Raw genomic sequence first — 22,938 nt, 5'->3', positions numbered from 1 at the left:
AAAATACTGAATCACTATATTGGAGATTATGTCTGTAAATTTCATTGTATTTTTCTAAGTATTACAAATTTTATTACAGGTGAATGATATTTACAGACAAAATGTTTTTGCACTATATTATGAACAAGAAATATTCTCTTTTATTACACAACAAAATAGGCGATTAAGAGCCTTAACGCAGATATCAGGGCGCGAGGAAATAAAAATACGTAAATAAATTAATATATTCAACGCACAGAAATTTATTCAAACGTTTCGATCCTTCCTTGGGGTCTTCTTCAGTGGAGAAAAGAAAGAACTGTAGTATGAGAGACAGACATGTAGAGCTTCCGGAATAATCAGGTGCGCGAAGATATTCGAATCTCCCATCGGTTTCAACCGTTGAGAATCACGAAAATAAAATGTTGTTCATAGTTTGCCATGTTGGTCTCTCATAGGCTGAACATAAACAGAATTTTTTGGCAAGAGATAATTAATAATTATTCAATCACTATGTCCAAAAAATATTATCAAACTTATAAATTGATTTTAGGGAATATGCCGACTATTTAAATATAGAGATTTATTTACTTTTTGTCATACTCGATTTTTATTTTCATTTTAGTATTGTAATTTTTTTATATGACTTTGACTTGTTTACGTGTTATTCAAAATGTGACAGTATGTAACAGTTTCTCGAGTGCGTGTGTGCGCTGACGGTGAGTCTTCCACATATATATATTTTTTGGACATAGTGATTGAATAATTATTAATTATCTCTTGCCAAAAAATTCTGTTTATGTTCAGCCTATGACCAACATGGCAAACTATGAACAACATTTTATTTTCGTGATTCTCAACGGTTGAAACCGATGGGAGATTCGAATATGTTCGCGCACCTGATTATTCCGGAAGCTCTACATGTCTGTCTCTCATACTACAGTTCTTTCTTTTCTCCACTGAAGAAGACCCCAAGGAAGGATCGAAACGTTTGAATAAATTTCTGTACGTTGAATATATTAATTTATTTACGTATTTTTATTTCCACCCGCCCTGATATCTGCGTTACGGCTCTTAATCGCCTATTTTGTTGTGTAATTTTTTGTGTTAGAGCCTCTCGTTTTAACTTTAATTTATTTATTCTCTTTTATTTAATTATTTAATAGATGATCTCAGTGAATAGGATTTGCCGACAATTTACTACAACATCCATAATATATAAACGTGCATACAACTTGTTGTATTCATATAGTTATTTCCATATATATGTGCACTTTTCTGATAATTCATTATGCAAGCATTGTAACAATAGCGTCATAACACTATCATCTGTAATGATCCAAGTTATGCATAATTACATAACTTTACATAATGAAATATTAATTTTTCTAAGATAAATACTACACATGATACTATGATAAAATGTTTATCATGCATTCGCTGTTAAGAAATTGACCTAGTGCACATGAGTAATGATGTAACTGATAACAAGATATCACGCTGCTGAAACTTGCAAAGATAAACATGATTCATACAAGACTAAACATTCACTACATAGTTTCTGCAAAAAAAAATGAATTGATACATATAAACTAAATTTATTAAATATTGCAACAATATTTCATAGAACTATGTTTGTATGTGTTTATGATAGAAAATATATTAATTTAAATAATTTTAAAACATGACATACAGACTTGGCCTGTAATTTTTTTATATCAAATCGTATATTCCTATTTAATTATTAATTATAATTTTTAATTAAATTAAATTTAAAATCCAACTGCGCAATTTAAGATACGTATCGTTAAATTTAATTTTTTAAATAATGTTTTCAATTCATCATAATTCTATTATTAATTTTTCTTTCACACTTATTTTGATGGGATGCATGTATATGGTTTAATTTTAATTTTAATAGAATGGTGATATATTATTTTTCTATGCGCATATGCATTTACGTACATCCTTATATGCATAATTAGGAGTGAGAGGAAAATATTATAGTATAAAGACGAAAATTTCTAAAGTCAAAAGAGAATAGATGGAAAAACAGCGCAGAAAAAAATAATTACAGAAAAAAGCGCAAGAATGAAATGAAATTATGAATTGGCTGAAAAGTGTAATTCTGTTAACAAATTCATTTTCTAAAGTTGGTTCAAAGGCCTAGTGCACATAAGGAGGAAATATTTTCAAAAAGGGGAATCCTTGATACAAGTGTCAAGGATTTTCCTCTCCATCTCAATTCTCTCTTCCCAGCCTCTTTCTTTCTTTTTCTCTTAGTTTCGGAAAAGTTCAAGGAAAAAAATATATAGACTTAATCATCTATGCTTGTTAAGTTTCCGCAGAAAGCCTTATTCTTATTGGCCGAGAGCAGAAAACGCCCACAAAGTGCGCACTTATATAGTACTCTAGTGCTATGCGGAGTTCATTCATAGTTCCACTCCAGTCATTCATTAATCTGATACGACGGGAGTGTCCTTACGGAGTGTGCGCTGATCGTAACTCTCGATCACTCGAGTGACCTGCTTTAAGCTCACCCGCGTGTATGCGTGTAGCTCGTCCTACGACACGTGAGATTAAGAAGTGAAAAATAGTCAACAAGGTGAATTAACATCGAGCAAGGAAAATGTGGCTAGGTAAGAATGACGCATAATTATATTATATTTGCTTTCAAACGAACATTAGAAACGGAACTTATCTCATCAGAGTAAGCATTTTATACACAATCAAAAATTTGTATCTTATTTATTTATGAAAATATTATTGAATTCATTAAATAATATAATATTAATAATATTAAAAAATTGTACTAAAATTGTGTATTATAAAATATATCTTTATTAATAATGTATTATATCAACTCTTACTTCGTACTGTTGTTTTTAACACCTTATAATCGTACAGGTGGATCAACATATTTTCGATAACTTTATTAACATGTAAAAGTAGTTTAAAAAATCTGAAAAATTTAGATTTTTTTTATTCTTCTAAATAAAGACTAGAATAATAAATTGAAAAAATAATTTGCTTAAATATATTGTTTTACGATTTTTTATTTTCGAGAAATTGATGCTGTTAAAAAAATTACAAAAATAATCCACAAGTACGAAATAAAGATTAATAATAAATAATATTAATAAAGATATTTTAATACACTTGTTAAGTTTTTTAATATAATATTGTTATTAAAATTAGATAAAAGGGATAGTTTAATAAAATACTTTCTGATGATATATCTGTACATGATCACTTTTGTGAATAAATAATTATTCCATATATAAATAACTCATTTACCTACTTACTATTATAATTGATAATCACGCGATACCAATTTTTGCATTTATATTGATAATCAAGATAAATAGAATTATGATCTACTAATTGTAAAAGCTTCCTTATACAATATTTTATTTTAATTTAAATCGCGATACATTGCATCTTTGCGACAATCTGATTTTGGTGCAAATAATTCAGTGTAAATTGCACGTTTTTCTCCATTAATAGCGGCACTTTAGAAATAGCGTTTCTAAAAAAGTTTGTTTTTAATGGAACGGATAAATTTCACGACTCATCTCGTATCAAACTGACGCAAATACATCTGCGACAAATTGCTCACGCCATGAGGCTTCGGAAAGCGTACGGCACTAATGTTATCCAGCAGGAACCGCGATCTCTCGCTCGTTCTTTTATTTTCGCATTGAATCTGAAAAGCAACGTCAGAAGAAAAGGCGTTTCATCTTGTTTTTCTCTGCAACAAGCCGCGGTCGAGAAATCGGTCGATAACAACTATTCGAATGATTTTGCACAAGAGAAGAACCGTGTACTCATTCAACAATGTTTCTCTGAGAACGTTCATTTTTCTACGAGCGTCGCCTATAGCGATTAGTGTATTTCACATATGTAATCGTGATGTTTAATTTCACTTTTGTCATCTTTTATGAAATATAATTTGCACGACGTAATCGTTCATCGAGATGGAATAGTAATAGATAAAGCTTCACCATCAATGATTGAATAAGTTGTAACACAATAACACAACAAATAAACAAACTTGCACGTGCCACACTTATCTCTATGAATCATCTTCTGGCGCCTGTTCCATCTTGACGGCTACCTGTCGACTATCGTCTTTATCGCGATGCAGCTAAATGCGAGTCGTATGATTCCCGATGTTACTCCTGACGTGGCATTCGCCACATTTACATGAACGCGCTACAAAGTATATAAGCAAAATACGCATACGCATAAATTTGAATCAAATTACTGATCAAATTTATCTTAATCTTATCGCAGACTGGACAAATAAAGTCGCAATCGATATATCCACAAAGGCAGGAAGTAACGATTAAACAAAAAGCCCATTTACTGACATATAATCTTGCTTATAATTATAACCATTTTCTTTTGTCAACATTTTTATGAAGTTATGCATTACAAATGCAAATATGTATGAAAGAAAAAATTAATTAATGCAGTCAACTTGTGCTATATATAATAATTATTTTATACTACAATATTATTTATAACTGCAAGTCTTGAATAAATTATAAATGTCTTTTAACAAAAAAAGTTCCTTTCAATAAAAAATAAGGACAATACCTATAAAATAATTTCTCGCAACATTTACAATCTTTCCTCGCGCACATTATTTGCGTTCATAATTATAATATCTGATGCCGACCAATCAAAATTAATGATCAGCAATAAGAGTCAACCAATAAGATCAAGTATTATTCTAAAGATGGTGGGACAGTGCATATAAAAAAAATTATAAGTGAACTGAGCCAAGGACCAAGTAGCGCAAGAGTGGAAGGTATTTCCGTTCTGGCGTACAGAACACTAGCAAAAACTCGATATTACTATCGAATGGGATACAGTGGGATTAAGCTCGTACCTCATGTCGACAGATCGGCCGATTTCAAGAGTTAGCCGAGCGTAGCGAGAATTTTCCATTTTCTCCTATTAAAAGAAAAAAAAAGAGCGCGCCATTTGCTAGGTAATAGCCTGCAGCTTTGTCGGTTATACGTTACATAACAGAAACGTTAAAAATGTGTAATTCACACAGAAACCAAGAAACTCGGGGAAGCCCACCGCAATTTTTCCCTGACGCCATCGATTCTTATCGGAAAATTTTATAACGTCAATGCAACCGTTTTCGATGCCGTTTCGATAAGGCGCGTAAATATCAGATATACACGTTAAAAATACATGATGAAATTCGTTGTCGGCATTTATACATCTATGATAAAATGTCAACAAGTTGACAAAATTAAAATTTAATTTAATAAAATACATTAAATTTTAACTGCAAGAATATATTTAACAAATTATAAAATTGTAAGTGTATAAATTTTAATTTGATTAAACATTTTCACTGTATATATATTTAGCCTTTCTTGTTTGAATCTTTAATATAAATCATAGTTTATTATATAATACGTTACACATATGCTAATTTATTATGTTGAACGTGTAGTCCTTATTTTGCGTTGATTATGTGTATTAAAAAGTGTATAATATTCAGAAATGCACCAGATTTACACTTGTTGATTTTATTGCACGTTAGGTATCGTATCTGATTTTAACGAGGTGAAGCGCATTTCGAAGTCTTTTTTTCGCATGCAGACATCTTTTCGTCGCAAGACGGATTACCGGTCAATTAACGACGTGACACTATAATTGGCGCGTTAATTCGATCCTTTTACGACTGGATCCTCCGAGGATCCCGCGCATTTCTGAACCCCGAGTTAAACGACCGCGTGCACATCGTTAAATTAAAATCCCGAGGCGTTCGCCGGTACCGACGTGGCCCGCAACGGACCATCCCGGCGCTGCCGTCTAATTTGTAGCGCATAATATTCGAATAATTTGCACGCGTTAATGGAACCAGCCGTGGGTTTCTCGCCGGCTACGGTGCGCGGAATCGCCTTGCAAATATTTGCGGGCAATAAAAGTGATTCAACTCAATAGGTGTCGGACGAAATCATCGGAAATCGAAGCGAGAAAACACGAATACGATATCTTAAACACATATATCTCCGTATTTAAAATATTGTATGTATTATAGGTTCAGATTTATAATACTTTTTATGCAATGCTGTTATAATTGAATTGATGAGATTCGAAATTGAGATCGAGATCTAATCGGGAATGTATCTTATCAATGACGTATCACACGCGACTCTTTACTCCTCTCCCATCCTTAGCAACAGAATAAAAATATCACACGTCTTGCGTGATATCTTCCGACCGGACGTTATTTGAAAACTTTTACAGAATAATGTGGATTTTACTTTTATATAACTATTAGAAACTGTGCGTGGATAATTTTAACGATAGTTGACAAAAATGTAATAAATGATGTTTTAAATGTGTGTCGTGATATCTTGATCAAAGTACAAAAGACGCGGATTTTATTATAATTTGCGTGCGTGAGATTTATATGAGAAATATTTTAATTTCAACAGTGATCAAATTATCTCGTTTAAGTAATGAGAGGGAGGGAAGTAAAGTTAAATATAAACACCGACTAGACGGACTGTATGTTAAGCATTTTAGCAGACATATATACGCAACAAGTCTTAGTCATCAATTTTGTGTCAAGAATATACCTTCTTCGCGAACACTGATTTACGAGCCACGTGCTGACACAGAAACTTACTTTCCTGGTTTCCATGTATATATTGATGCTGTTATTTCCCTAAATGATTACATCTTCATTTGATTAACATTATGCGATTAACAATGCCTTCGGCAAATACAAAACAATAGCATCTAATAAATGAAAGAGTTTGGTATTACCACGAATGTTTTACGCATAGTGATTATACCGCAACAAACTTCTAAGTAATCAGATGCACAATCATTTAAACATTTAGATGTTTCAATCTTTAATTTATATTTTATTTATATAATCAATTGTAACTAATGCATTTTACTAAAAGATTTTGTCTCTCTTGGGACCATTTTTTTCCTCGCTCTAATCCTTCATGTATATGTTGCTAATTATTTTAATGCTTCATTAAAATTGACGCCTCTTTCATAATTCCTCAAAAATATGCATTTAGTTGTCGATTATATTGTAAAATTTGTATTAATCGTCTTAAAGTATCTATCATATGGGTCCGCAAAGCGATCGGTGAATTTAATGACGTTTCGTTCGTAAAATGAAATCAACGTGGCCCCGGGGGTCCAATGAGTAGCTCATCGTACAGTATGTCTCCCCACGCGGAGATCGCGCAACAAGGGTAGCGTGCGTGCAGGTGGGAGGACAGGGAGGACGTACTGACAGGCCGAGGACTACGGTGGGACTACGGAAGGGGGCTGGAGGCAGTGGCAAGAGGGAGAGAGGTGGGACCGAGTGCCGGTGAGCGTGCGAGAGCGAGAGGACGAGGTGAATAGTGAGTCCGTGAGCTCGAGTGAGTAACTGGAAGTCGCAACCGGGGGACCCACTCAGTCACCACGAGATCGGCAAGCCGAATGGTCTACCGCGCCGGTGGTTCTTCTGGAAAGTTTGCCAAGAATCAATGGGAGCTGCAGCAGGGATTCTAGATTAGACGCACGTTATCCCCTCGAATGTCAACGGGTGGGATCATCCGCAGCTATCAGGATCTTACTTTACGCAGGTGGATAACCAGTTGCGTTGCGTCAATTGCATCCATCACGGAAAACAAGCCGACCGAGTATGAAAATTATCTTGCGAAAACTCTGACGATGTGGAGATTTCTAGTGCGCTGTTATGTCACTTTGACATCTATCTGACGCACAGTAACTTTGGTGCATTGACTTTTACTCCAAGATATCTCCAAGATTTCGATATCCTGACAGAGCGTGACAGTTCGTCGCTCGGCGACGGTGGATGATAGCGAACAGTAACAGCATCATTTTCGGGACAATTTTAATCACCGATTCGCGGAGGGATCGCGAGTGCGCAAGTGGATGCGAGCGGAATCTATCACCCGGAGCAGCCGAGGACCTTCCTGCAGGAGGACAAGGAAGAGATGATCTTCGATCTGCTGGTGGCTGGAGCCTTCGCCCTCGCCACACTAAGGCGGTGTGTGTACATTGTTGAAATCTATCCACTTTCTCTAATGCGCATTTATATTTCGCTTTCGCATCGTCTCGCGGAGACGAAGTATTCGTCACGCGCAAACATTTGCCAACAACAAACGAAAACATTTCGCGGATATTACACTGCGCTGGCGCGTGTCGTTCCTCCTCTCTCGTCGACATACATTATAATGTTACTTCGCTCCTGGCGTTGACGTCTCCGCGAGATCGCATTGCGCTTTCAGAAGAATGAAAATCGCTACGCATTTTTGTCACGGCAAGTTCGTAGAACTAAACGAAAGAACATGATCGTCAGAACGACGACATGTTTTACTAAAACATGTATAATGATGCAATGACACGTGTGGAATCTGTAACGTTTGAGATATCGTTTCTCTTAATTCGCACGATGCGCTGTTTTTATCATCTTTATCGATTGCACTCAAGGGAGGTTAGTGATCTTGTCTAAAGAAGACAGATGATTGGGAAAGAAAAAGATAATAGAGCCGCGTTTTATAGAGAACGGAGAAAATAATTTCACGCAAATGCATTTATAATTTACTTTAACATACAGTTGTTTAAATAGCTTTCCATTTGCTTCGCTTTCGCATGTTTTTCTAAATAATCAATGGTTTGTCTTTAGAATCTATGTTGAATTAATTTTGTACAACTATTATAAGCCGCTACTGTTTTTACGCTTTATTCAGTATCAGTTTTGTCATAATCATGAACATTTATCTTTCATTCTTCTCATAAAGAATACAAGATCGTTTTGTCACACAATTATGCTTGTATGATAATTGTTAATTCTATGTAACTTTAATAATTTAAAGTTTAAATATGTGTAAGTTCTCGCTTGAATTAATTTATTAAAATCTTCAACTGCAAACAAAAGGTCGAAATTGGAATTAATGTCAATTTAGTTTTATTTATTCGAAGTTAAAAGCGTAGTGACATTATTAACACTATTAATTAAGTAATAACTAATAAGAAATCTGATTTATATATTTTTAATATTATTCAAAGAGATGCATTATTTGCATAATTATATACAAAAAATAATTTCTATATAATATAAATTTATAATAATTTTTCAATACTATAAACATAATATAAATATTGCATAATTTCAAAACATTAATTTAATATTATTTAATGTTAGCAATACAAATACTTTTGTTTGATTTTAAATTACAATATTAAAAAGCAAATAATATAAAAATACTTCTTCCGGAAAAAAGAATAAAAATTAGTCGACATAGCAATTGTGCACGAGCTCGTATACTAATTTAATCCCAAGCTTAAGCGGCGAATACGTTTAAAGCTCTTTCTTGAGATAACAATACAAACATTTCTCACATAATACTGCAAGACTGATAGCCGAAAGATTTATAGTGTCATTGTTTGCGGAAATGATACAACATTCGTGCATCGTATATTTTGTTTTATTCGTAATTGTAATCATGCTCATTTCTTATGAAATTTTGTATTTATATTGATATTTATTTATTTTTATATTATTTATTTATAATTAGTAAGTATTAGTAAGTTTATAATGAGTATTTTTTAATTAATAAGAAAATTATGTTTTTATTAATTATCTCTTTATACAATATTATATTATAATATACCATATTATATTATAATATATTAACTTTGCTGTGTAGTATTTATAATTTCATGCGAGTTTAAAAAATTCTTGTTTCACTAATTAGTGACTAAGCATTGAAATGAGTCAGTACATAAGATTAGGTTGCCAGTGTGTTTATTTGGCTTCAGTCAGTCCGGAGCTCAAGAAGATAGATATCAATAGTTTAATTCACCTACGACCTCTATATCGTTAGCACTTTGCACATTTATTGATACATTAACATTCCTTGAGCTATTTGACTCTCGTAACAAATAAATCTTTAATGCAAGAATGTGATGCAAAATTTTATATATGACACAATACAATACTACCAACATATCCATCATATAACTAAACATACTTTAACATAGATTTCCATTTATGTGAAAACAAGCCATTCAGTGAATAATAAACTAATTATTTATTTTATTTGTCAGAATTGTAATCTGCTAACAAAAAAGTTCTAAGAATATTTATAATTTATAAATATTAATATTTATAATTTATATCACTGATTATTTCAATTGCATTTTTAATCTTATCTTAAAACACAATAATATTAACCGCAATGAATAATTTATATTCAGTCATATCTATTTACTTCTATTTTCTGCGGATTAAAAGCGGTTCTCTCAACCGCGATAGCCCGTTGTTCCGCGTCACTGCCACCTCCGAACTAGTCTTACTCATTGCTATCTATTTTATTTCTCATACCTATTTAGAGAGGGAATTTCCAATTCATTATAAATAATTGTTTGAATTAATTCACAATTAATTCGCTTCATAAAATCAGTCATTTATTAGGTTTCAATAATAACTCGTAAGGCATAACCGGAGTTTAAAATAGAATTTACTAACAATAAGCTCATATCGAATAGTATACACGAGATAAATGTAACTAACCTCTATTCTTTTTATATCCTAAGTCATTTATATAGTTAGATTTCTTATTAATTATTAATTAATAGTGTTAATAATGTCACGACTTTTTTAACTCCGAATAAATAAATTTAAATTGACATAAACTCCAATTTAAAGCTTTTTTTTGCAGTTGAAGATAGATTTTAATAAATGAATTCAAGTGTGAACTTGCACATATTTAAATAGTAGTTTAAAGATACTGATCTGAAAGATAAATAATAACAAATACAACGCATTTTTACACAATGAAACTTCCCCGTCAATGGGGATAATTCTAACTCCGGGACGACAAATTTGAATTCGTCACCAAGAGCTGTCTGTTCTCCACCTCCACGTTCCCCATCACTTTAAGGAAGGCACAGCCGCCGATAGAGACGCGCGTCGTGTTGATACGAGACACACACGGACTGTTTGCTCGGGTACCATCGCGGACCCCTTTTTTTTCATGTAGGCTCCGCGGACTCGAGTCACAACACTAGTAAAGTTACAAAAGCCAAAGGCAAACAGATCCGGGGACGGGCCTTAACCGGTTTATTAAACACTCGTGCGCGCCCCGGAGGTGGTCCCCATCGTTGCTGAAAGTGACGACGATGCGCACCAGCGGACGACGGCGGCGTCATCTTCTTGGTCATCTTCCGGAGTCCAGGCCTGTACCGCGTCCGTCGCGAGTATGTCATGCATCTTTCTTTCGATATCTCCTTGTCGAAAGGAAGTTGACTACTTTAGTACGTACGCGGGACGAAAGCAATTCCTTACGGAGGTGGGAAAGAACGAATGAAGGAGGAGTCAAACAACTCTCAGGCAAACCTTTCTCTCTTTTGTCAAGTCGAGCCGAGCCGAGCCGCTGGCTTTAAATTCTGGCAATTTTATGATTTCTATTTTAGTATGATCTCAGAGTCATTATGCGATATTAATTCCGTCGACGGCAAACTTATACGTTTTATTCATTTCGATCACTGCTAACACGAAAATAATCCATGCAGTTTTTAGCTAGCATTTGTATAATTATAATTTTTTGAATTCGATATGTAATATTTTTTTTAAAACCAATATTTTTTACGGCATCCTATGCAACCCGAAATTTTGACACGAGTTACATCGTGAAATTTTTGTACGTCCTTTAGTGTCACCGAGTGACTTACGTCCTACAACGGAAATAAAAGAAAAGATCCCGAGAGCGACTTGGAAGCATACTGGGTTGTGGTTTTGGGTTCAGCAGGGTTCACTGGACATATTATGGGACAGACGAGCACTCCAGCGTGAAATGAAAATATTATGCCAGCGCTCAGACCGCGCGTGACACATCGAAGAATTACTATATGCATATAAAAGTCGAAGATTCACTATATATCTCACAATGGAATGATTTTTCTGCTGCGAATTATCTTTTACGAATAGATCAGACTGACTTTCAGTTAATTGATGCCTGCTATTAAGTTCCGATCTAAAGAGAGAAATCAAACAATAGAGTAATATTTCTCTCTGTAACATTAAATATTGACTTAACGTTTTGATTTATAACCTTGGTCTTCCTTTATTTCTGCATTACGATTAAATAGTAATGATTGTATCGATTAAAATTTTGCAAGTTTTTGTTAATTACAATATTTAATTATGTAGAAAGAAAAAAAAAAGAAAATAGCTAGACTTTGCTATTTAGTATATTATTTCTAATTTTCAATCTCGAATTATATTTGGCTCTCAAAATTAGATTAAAATTGACTCAGAATTCTTTTAATTTTAATATAGTTAAATCGCAGACAAGTATTATTTATTAAATAGCAGCTTGCATCTAATCCTGATGGGAGATATTACACCTCAGCGATGAAATATCGAACGATCTGGCCGAGGCCTCCGGGTTATTTTTTGTGGTAATTTGTTAATCGTACTTATTGTTAGTTGCAACTGAGTTGAAAAAACGACACGAAACATGCGTAATCAAAAACGCGAATAGAAAAAAAGAGACAAAGAAAGATAGATTTATGAATAAATCAGGCTTAAAATAAATCTTCAGTTTTTTACCTTCTTTTTCTCTGACAGATTTTCTTGTTCGATTGCTATCTGATTAGAGTCGATCTTATTCTTTGATACGCGATACGTCATAAATTCTAGAACATTTTTGTGTTGTTTATAATATATAAACAATTTGATTAAATCGATCGCGTGTGATTGAAACTTTTATGAACATTGCGATAATACTTGCGACGTTTCTGATCTCTTGCGCGTTTACTTGCGCTGATTCCTGTAATGCTACGAAAACCATGGCAATTGGTTTTTTCTTATTTGAACACTTGAGAAAAAAGCACATGTGGACGCTTCGCGCGGCAGACACTAAAGTGGACCGGCGATTATATTGTGACGTGAGCGGGAAAATAATACTTAATAAGTCTAATTATCGATAAATAATGTTATTATTGCTAGATATGTTAATCAAAGAGCTAACGCAGTGTAAATTAAAGATACACATGTCTACTAACTGTGTGTATATGTGTAGTAGAACTAATTATGCACACATGATATAATAAAAAGTAATGGATATCCTTGAGTCATCTTTGTTGTATAAGATAAAAAAATACGCGCGCGTTTCGTAAAATATTTATTATCCGTCTATCTTGTAGTTATATTAAACAGCAATATCCAATACATTATCAGAGATGCGGTATTTATATAAATATCTATGATTGACATGGAAAGGATAATAAGTAAAACTATTATGTAATCATTCTGTCGGTAGCAGATTTTAAAAAAAAAACATAATACTTGCTTTCAGATATTAGCTAAACTGCTCGTTTATTTAGTCACAACCTGTTTCTACCTGCATTCAAGATATTCGTAGACTTACTACAATCATAACAAATTCCCGACAATTAATTCAATTCATACTTCGAAAGAAGTAATATTCCCCTGTATTGTAATTTAAAATTGTTGGCGAATTCATTATTCGTAAAGAGTCGCTAATTACTCGGATTTATGAGCGCATTAAGTATTGGCAGCTCTTCTATGCTGCATTTAAAACGCGTCGGCGGATCATTCTCGTTGCTTTCTCAAGGTGACTTTTCTGACTCTTAATATATCCTGCGGCATTTTCTTTACATCTTTTTACATTTTATTTTACCGACATCTTTAAAAGATTACATTAGGGGATCAATTTTTACTTGATTGCCGTGTTTGACCGATCGTTTAAATAACAACGATTTTAATTTAATGATTTTTCTCCGACATTATAGTAAATCATATACTAACCGATTGCTTAATAACCAGCTTGAAGCCGGCCGATGCTTAATAACGAATCCTAACATCCCAAATAACGTGCGCTCCACATTTTTCGTGAAATTTTTTAAACCCGATACCATCTACCACAGCCACACACGCACGAGCACATATTTCGTATTTGATCAACTCTCAATTATTGTCATTAACAGACTATTATGTCGGCCACACTTTCGTTCGTTGCGCAGACCTAGAAGTCTGCGATACGAGTGGTACACAGAAGTGAGGCAATGTTTAAATTACACGCTACATAGTGAGCCGAGCTTTACGAGGCTCCACCGCGAACTCTTCCATTCCACCACCTACGATAGCAATTACGGAGGCCGAAGCTTGCCGTTGGCACGCTACAATAATGTATGTTCACTTCCGTAGCTGTGCACGACACGTAGAAATTATAACGCGTATCTTTCATTCTTTGAAACAGTCATCTTTAAAGGAAGACTTTAATGCGCCAACCGCTTTAGAAGTAGAGTGCTGAAGTGTGGGTGTATGCAGCTGTAATATCAAACGCTTACCGCGCTTTATTTTCAAATCAATTATTTCTGCATGTTTTATTTGTAAAATTAATCATATTCCGATGCGTGGACGCTTGATATAAAAATTTCAACTTGCCAATAAGATCGGAACATTTATCATTATTTCGCTGTAAACTCCATATCAGTCTTAAAAAAATTCAATTTTAATTCTTGAGGAGAATTTTCTCACAATCGGAAAAAAATAAGCTAATTAGATGTGTAAATACAAAAGCCGCTGTGCATATTAGTTTTTCGACGAGTCTGGTCAATTGCGAAACACTCACTGAGCCGAAGACAAATCTCCGTTTGTGATCTCTTGTCACCTGACATCATCCATCGTCCGGTTGACTGCTTATTCTCTACCTTGAGGTCGTGCGCGCAATGAACGTTCATTCATGTCGATACGCGGAGTGTCGAACGGGTTGAATGCGCTGCCATGACACAGGCGAAGATAACCGACCGATCGATCCGAGATGAGGTTGGCAAAAACGATCGCGTTCTTTGCTCGGAGAACATTGAGTGTGAATTCACCGATACTGCGATCTGCGATCGACTAGTTCATTATTCTAAGCAAGGGAAGAGGATACTTATTGTCCCGGTGTCATGATACTTAACACGTTGTTGTGGGTGGAAAGTGAAGAAAACACGCGATGAAATGTGACAAGGGACCGATTCAGTATTGTATATACAGGATAGGCGAAAGTTCGATGCTTTACATATAGCGTATATTCTTCGACTAGTTTGAAGTAGAAATTTTTTTCTTTCATAGACCTTTGATTTGTTTTCATAATGTCATCTTCTTTTTCATAAATAAAAATTATATAATTTCAAATAATATTGAACAAGGCGATCAAATTTTTTTATAGCTTTCAAAGTCAGACAAGTTGTTATGTCTGTCTACAAATGAATTAATTCAATATTGCTCAATTCGTTTTTTACAATCTGTCTTCGATCATTTGTCAAAACGAACTGGTTGTATTAATATCTGCAGTTTTTGGACTAAACCTATCAACGCAACAAGTTTCGTAACTGACTACACTGCCGCGTTGTTAAAACAAGACAATACGAATAAGCCGCGCCGGCAATGCGTAGGCAGTGATCGTCTGCGAATCGGCAAAAAATTCATTTCGCGAACGCTTCGTAAAATCGGTTACGTATCGAACGGGTCTCGCGTATTCCGCGCAAATATCGTGGGTGGAGAGCGGGGCCGGATTCGTGCCTGACCACCGACAACTTTGATTCACTGCGATTGTGTTGGAAGCCGGTTCAATGATCGGCACGACACACCGACGAGACGCGACCGCGAGCCTGTACACGCGCACGCAAAACACACGGACGATGCGCGTCGCAATTCACTAGTCGGCCGAACGTCGGAGTCACGTGTATCATCGCTTATATACCAGCATCACGTGCTCGCGGCTCACTCAATCGCGCTTCTACTTACGTACGTTATGGCTCTGGCGCTGATTGACTAGAATGACGAATTTTGCTTTTCTCGTATATGTATATAAACATTAAACACGAAGACTAAAGGATTAAAATTTTCTGCTCTATATCTGACAATGTTTTGAACGCAGCACGCTTTTTCTTTATGCAATAGTTTCATGGATTAGTTAAATGCAGAGATTAAGATATGTATTACTGATAAAGATATTACGTATTCTATTTCCATTATTTACAATATTCATATATTGATATCTACATATAAAAAATAATTGTATATTGTAAACAATGGAAAAATAAATTGTATGAATACGCGACATGTTGATGGGATTTATCGCGTATAATTATTGCCGTATTATCGATCCTGTACATTAACGAGAAGTCGATCGACGATAGTCAAAGTGATGTATAATATGTCACTCGTAGTATATTAAGATCTGAAAATATTTGTTGTCAATAAAACGAATGCTTGGTCACTCAGGCGCGATGACAGAATCTACCGCCTTTACGATCTGAGGTCGAGGCTGTTATCGGCGTTCACTATGCAAGAAAATCGTAAAGGACCTAAAGGGTCGACGGAAGGGCGTGGTATACACGTACCCAGTTCCATCTGAAGGCCCCGCTAACGTCTCTGTATATTCACGGTACGCGAGATCATCGTAAAGGGCCTTTACAGGCCGCGGTGTGAGAGAGAGTTCGATTTTATGTCCGTCCCGGTCCGAGACCGCCCGTCGTTAGTCACATACACGATAGCCTCCGCTTTCTTTAACACGACACACGTGCGGTACGCACGTGTTTTTATAGTCCCGCGTACGATGGTCTCGTTTTGCGGTGGAAACATTGTCATCTTGATTTCGTATCCGCGTACTTGCCGTTATCAGAGCCATCATTTTCACCGATTTCAAAAAGTCGACGATACAAATCGAAGGAAACACACGGAGATACTCGGACGATGCATTGTGAATGCATCCTTATCCCGTCGCTCGTAAAAGATGCATCGCGGAATCGACTACGCGACAAATGGCGAATTACTCTCGGCTGCGACGAGACCAAACGACCAGTTTCTTACCTATTGTGTGTGCACCCTTCCAACGAATCTAATGGATAAACGGAAGTTTGAGGACTGCGCTAACAATAAAATGCTTCCTTATATGTTGCCATATTATTTAAATAAATAATTCATGCATAAATGCAGAATATGATTTGGAATACTGATATGTCAATGGCACTTTCCACAGAAATATTTACTGTGAATCTAACGTGCAAGTAATTAAACTCATTAAAATGAAAGCATAGAAGAGAAGAGAAACGATAGTATTAAAAAAAGAGCGGTAAAACATACATTGCAATTTAAATTTTGTATTATTGTATTTCTCGATATATTTGTTTAAAGAAAAATTGCATCTGAACATGACCTAGGTCGACAGGAATGCATAATAGAATAGCTAACTTATGCCATTAATTATTAATTAAACAAGAAAATACTGATTTTATGGCATTTGCATTGCAAATGCTTATCTCAATTCCTAAGATAATACATCTTGTTATTAATGTCTCTAGTTTGCATAATTTTATTAACATAAATAGCTTCTTTTCTATAAAAACGTAAAAACGTGTAAAAAGTTATAACATCAGAATATATTATATAACATAGTAGCTTATATAAGAGAGTATAATAAAATCCATATAAAATATCATAATTACTCATTGATTTACGAAATTCCAAACAAAAATTGCTTTAATTAAACATTTTTTAATTAAAAGTATATGAGAGAGAGAGAGAGAGAGAGAGAAAGAGAGAGATTTCTATCTCTTTTTTTCCACTTTCTTTAAAATAGATTACATCTTTTCTATTGTTTACTTAATTTTACATTTAAAATTTAAAATTTTTGGCTTTTTAGAATTTTACGTTGAAATATTTTAAAGAAATATTTAATTGTAAACTTTTTGTAAATCATGGTTACTGCTTTCTCGAAAATTGTTACTGTAAAAAGAAAAAGTGATTTATATAAAAAAAAAAAAAAAATGTATTATTAAAAGTAAAGTTGGAAGTTCTGGAATATAATGAATGATATTATCGAATAATTCTATATAATATCGTAATTATCTTCTTTTCAGACGTCAATGATCCGGAGTAATAACGTGATTATGTACTTACAACGCGATTTCTTCCGCGCGAGATCCTCCTATCGTCTAAAGTTAACAATATAATTTAGCGCAAGCTTTCTCTTATACGTTCACGCATGTGTTACAAACCGTTATTAAGGCAAGATTAACATGATTTATCTCTACATATAAATACAGATATCGATCTGGCGGAACATAATGTGCTCTACGCCGCAAATATGATAAGATAATTAATCCGAGCGGAGCAAAGCTTCCGTTCCCAAAACAATAAAAAAACACATACCATAATTTTAATATGATCGTACGGTAACATTAAAAAGATTTAAAGAAATTTTTTCCTACGTCATGTTTTTATAGATTTGTGAGAAAGAAAATATTTTAAATCAACTAGTTTAATCTCGAGATAGATTGTGTATTAATTAATATCATATATACTATTGCGCGCGTCTATATCAGTGTCAGATTAGATCGTCGTATTCTTTTACATCTTATCAGAGGAAATATTCATGAGATTAAACAAGTCGTCATGGTATAAAATGCGTCTCGCATACTTCACAAATCGGATATCTTTTATCTGCAACGAACTAACGCATAAGAGAAGTCATTTAACGGCATGTAGTCTCTTCTCTTTGACGCGAGAAAAAAAAAAACTGCATGAAACTTACGTAATCCTTGCCATCAAAAGGATTCGAAGGAAAGAAAAAAGAAGAAGAGAGAAAGGGAGAAAGAAAGAAAAAAAGATACCACAACCCATCGCGCTACCATTCGATCACGATTAAAGTATAGTATACAATCAGCCTTCGCGGATGCTTTCTTATACACGTGTGCACACGCGTGTGCGGCCTATCGCCGGCCGAGGAATCGAGATAACGTAATCGACGATGACATTGAATGCCGTATAGTAACCGACCGCGTGCATTCCTGCGCGCCATGCGTTTCCCCTCTTCTCTCATCTTTCCTACGTTACGGAACGTCGTTTCAGATCGACTCTTGCACCGATGCCAACAGTAGGTTGTCACCTCTGGATATAAACGACGGGTGACGTCAGTATGACATCAGTGATCCATATCGTCGTAACACCGAGGCGCCTCGCTCGCGTATTACAGACGTTTTACGACGCGTCAGCATAGAGACACCTTTGATAATTCGATGCGTCGGCGACGCTCAGCAGGTAGACTGAACAAGATGCGAAAGAGAAGAACGGCGGGGCCTAGGAGCCGAGGTAGAAAACAAAAGGAACATGGCAAAGACGGAATTGGCGAGAGGAGGTAAAGGATGGAGATTGACGCGCAACTCTCTGGCAACTTAAAACCCCTCAGCGGCATTTTATGGATGGGGTCGCCCTCCTCATCCTCCTTCGGACTATCCCCGATGTGCGTGGTAGTCCCGGCCAGACAAAATGCAAATCTGCGCGCGCCCCGCTAATCTGCTCGGTGCATCCGTGAGGTCGAGACCCATTGGCGGAGACTGCGAACTCTTGCGCGGGTAGCCTCGAGTTTTCCCGCGTACCTCGTAAATCAAAGTCGTCCCGCAGAAATGATTGCGGCCGGCTCGGGAAGAAAGTCGGGGAGATATTGTGCGTCTGGCGAACGTGTTCGTCGCCACTGACGCACCCTGCCTGATTCATATTCAACGAAAGCTGAATATACGCGGGAAGCTGCGGTAACTGTCGTGCGGAGAGAAAAACCGGTCTTAAGCGGAGATTAAAAGTTTTCAAACAATGCGCCAGGGTCATGTCACACATATGATTCAATCATTTTCATTCATTCAGTTTCGATATTCGTCTGTGAAAACCAGCCAAATGCCATTTCTCCGCGTTAATTACTTTTACATATTTATTATTTTCGTCTCATAATTAACGTAATTTGCGAAATTAGCACGTGTTTATCGCGCGCTACGATCAATAGCACGATACGGCAACTCGGTCTCGCTTCTCTCTGCTGCTTGGATCGTTTCTTATTTCTCTCGTTGACTTTTTAATCATCGCTCGATTCAGAACTCGAGCGAGGGAGAAACCCGACGCCTCTGTAGACTGCTCCCAACGATCCCCGATGCGCATATCGTATCAAATGTTGCGAGCTACGTATAATCTGTCTTTTCTATGGTACTCGCCGTACATTCACCCATGGTACGATGTTCTGTCGCTACAGATTCAATTAGAGTGGTGGTTCTTTCGGCATATAAATATTACTTACGCGTATACGCGTAACACTCGAGGAGAAATGTAGAAAGAGACAGGGCTACGCGTCCCACATACCTCTATGAATGACGTTGCAGTAACGAAAGGCGCGCGTTTTTCATGATAAAGACGTATGACAGTCACGGGTATGACGCTTTGTGCGAACGGTATCTCTTAAGATATCTCTCAAGATGCGTCATCGTTAATGATTTCTTACGGAATATAATTTTTATTATTATTTTTTAAATAACAATTAATCATCTCTAATCTAGTTTCTTATAGCTCGCGTAAATGGAAGTTGTATCGATAAGATCTTTTCAGGTATTTTTTTTTTTTTTTTTTTTTTTTTTTTAATATCAATATTTACTTCAATATTTCACACGCAATCAATGAAAATGATTGAATGCAATATATTGAAGTATTATATTGATTTCTTCGCAAAATGAGACACTCGTCTATAACGTATATGCAATGACAGGCGAAATGCACATTGCGATTTTCTATTTCTCTTTACCTTTTTCTCATCACATATTATACTTATCTCTGTACACTTTTCAACGCACGTCGGCGCTCTCGCTCTTCGCGATACGCAATCCACGAAGCCGGCTCGTAAGAATGGCTCGTATCGGGCACCTCGCTCCCACACTCGTCCGCACGACGATGAATACTGCGCTATATCTCCCGATATATACACTTCACTCGCGTCTCTTTCCGCCCGTGCGGTATGCTCTCTTGCCTGCCCGCTCTTTCGCTCCTTTTCTCTTTACCGTCCTCCGTTCGTCGGTCCAAAGAGGCGAAGGTGGAGGCTAATCACCACGCAATCACCGCTCCCGGTACGGCTGGGACTCCGACCCGTTCCCAGAAAGCAGCAACCGCCTTTTGCCGCCCTGGGGCATTCACCACCGCTGTTGGTACCGGTGCTGCAAAACCAACAATCTTCATCCTGTGCCGCGGAAAAAAAGAGCATCGCTCTCTCTCCTCGTTTCCCGCCCCCTTTTCACCAAATCACCGGAGGGCCGACCGATCGTCCGACTACTGGCATCCGGGGAATCCATCGCGGAGAATAGCCGCGATTCTACCTTGGTAGAGCCTATCGAGGGACGAGGAAGGCATGCATTAAATCCGCGGAGCCAACTACCCCACTGTCGTCACGACACTGCCCGGAATGCGAATGGTTGAAAAGAAGTATATTTTGGGATAATTTCACCGTATGAATGATGGACGTTTTGTTCTGAAACGTGTTTTGAATCGATATTATCGTGTGTAATGAGAGTGTGCAGTAAGAACAGGATGAGGCGCCGGATCGAATAATTGCACGTGGTGAAATCCTATAGAGGAATAACGTAGTTATTGCGTGCGATTTAGTGGTCCATAGGTAGATCGCGATTACAGGGATATTATGCCAGAAAATAATACATTACACTTTTTGCAAAGCTTAACTTTGTTTTTTTCGCCATGCATTAATTCTATATTAATTTTAATCTAAATATATAAACAATTAGGCATTAAAGAGCCGACGCAGATGTAGGGCGTGAAGTAACATTCCACCTATTAGTCACCGTTAAATTAAATAAAGCAATTATTAATAGTTTATCGAAGATATGATATTATTTTTGTTAATACGTTTTCAACTATCAGAATAAATATACGTATTACTATGTTTTTATGACATTTTTATCAGTTTGTGTCAGTTATCGTTCTGTCTCTGCTGCTCTTCTCGGTCTGTTGTCACAGTTTCATTAATTTACAGTTTAATCTATTGATAATCTTCATGCAATCTGTTTTATCAATGCATCTCTACTTTACGTTATATGCACTATTTAGCAGGCTTCTTACATTAGACGTGCGTGAAGATCGGTGGAGATGAATTACGTAATTACATTTGAATATATAGGTATATCAATATTCTTATGAGTTAGAAAATTTTTTTTATTCTATTTTATCTCATATACTCGCTCTATCATTTCATAGTTTTTTAACCACTGAAGGAAGCTCGAAATGAGTCCGAAACGTTTGGATCATTAATAAAGTATGGACAGAATAATAGGTGGCATGTTACTTCACGCCCTACATTTGCGTCGGCTTTTTAATGCTTAATTGTTTATGTATTTCTATTACTTAGTAATATTTAGAGCCTCTACTTTATTTAATTTTAGTTAATTATAATCTATTGCCGACTATTTTATGCCAAGAGTTTATTCGAACAATTTGACAACTATTATTTTTCAAAATATTACTTTTTACTCTACATAAAATAAATTAAAATTGAAAACGTAAATTACACATAAACATAACAATTGTTTAGTCATAATTTTTAGATTTAAATTTTGATTAATTATCTCATTTGTAATATTTAACTCTCTTAAGAATATATCTATTTTATCGATATTAAAGCAAAATTAAATCGTAGACTGTTAAACACAAGTAATTTGTCAAAAAGATATTTTGTAGCTGTCCACCTTCAGATATGAAATAATGCACACAAGAAATCGGTAACTGCTAAGTAAATTGATATAGTTAGGAGCGGTGGTGTTAGAAGTATAAATATTGGGTTCACCTCTAGCGTACACCTACGCAATGTGCGTAGCTGACAATACAGGATGCTTGAAACTGCTTGAGGCGATTTCGGAAGAGAAGGCATGAGTTTACGATAAGATGCATAACTACACAACAAAAGATTGCTACAATGTTTCGCGCTAACAGGCTAATTGAATTGGGAGTTGTTATGTTGTTTACGCGCAAATTACTTTGATATCGCGTCGCATATAAAAACTTACAAGATAGTCAAATTCTCGAAATTAAATACTCTCGTTACATTATTT

General features: G+C 35.6%; 1 protein-coding gene across 3 annotated transcripts in view; it reads left to right on the top strand.

Annotated features, from left to right (window-relative positions):
• The first annotated feature begins 640 nt into the window (after positions 1–640).
• LOC140671751 (uncharacterized) overlaps positions 641–22,938 on the top strand; it is a 29,027-nt gene continuing 6,729 nt past the window's right edge. Inside the window, exons 1-2 of one of the 3 annotated variants that reach the window (XM_072903333.1) lie at positions 641–698; positions 787–984. Coding sequence is in view for 2 of the 3 variants with exons in the window: in XM_072903332.1 (XP_072759433.1) it covers positions 7,983–8,037 (55 nt within the window). In the remaining variant the exon portion in view is untranslated. Of the gene's footprint in view, positions 699–786; positions 985–7,364; positions 8,038–22,938 lie in introns of those variants that run through there. The other 2 variants (XM_072903332.1, XM_072903331.1) reach the window with 2 other exon arrangements.

This window comes from Anoplolepis gracilipes, chromosome 12, assembly GCF_047496725.1.
Source record: "Anoplolepis gracilipes chromosome 12, ASM4749672v1, whole genome shotgun sequence".
NCBI classification, from domain to species: domain Eukaryota; kingdom Metazoa; phylum Arthropoda; class Insecta; order Hymenoptera; family Formicidae; genus Anoplolepis; species Anoplolepis gracilipes.
The sequence above is the reverse complement of the archived record's forward strand: the minus strand, read 5'-3'. Positions and strand labels throughout refer to the sequence as shown.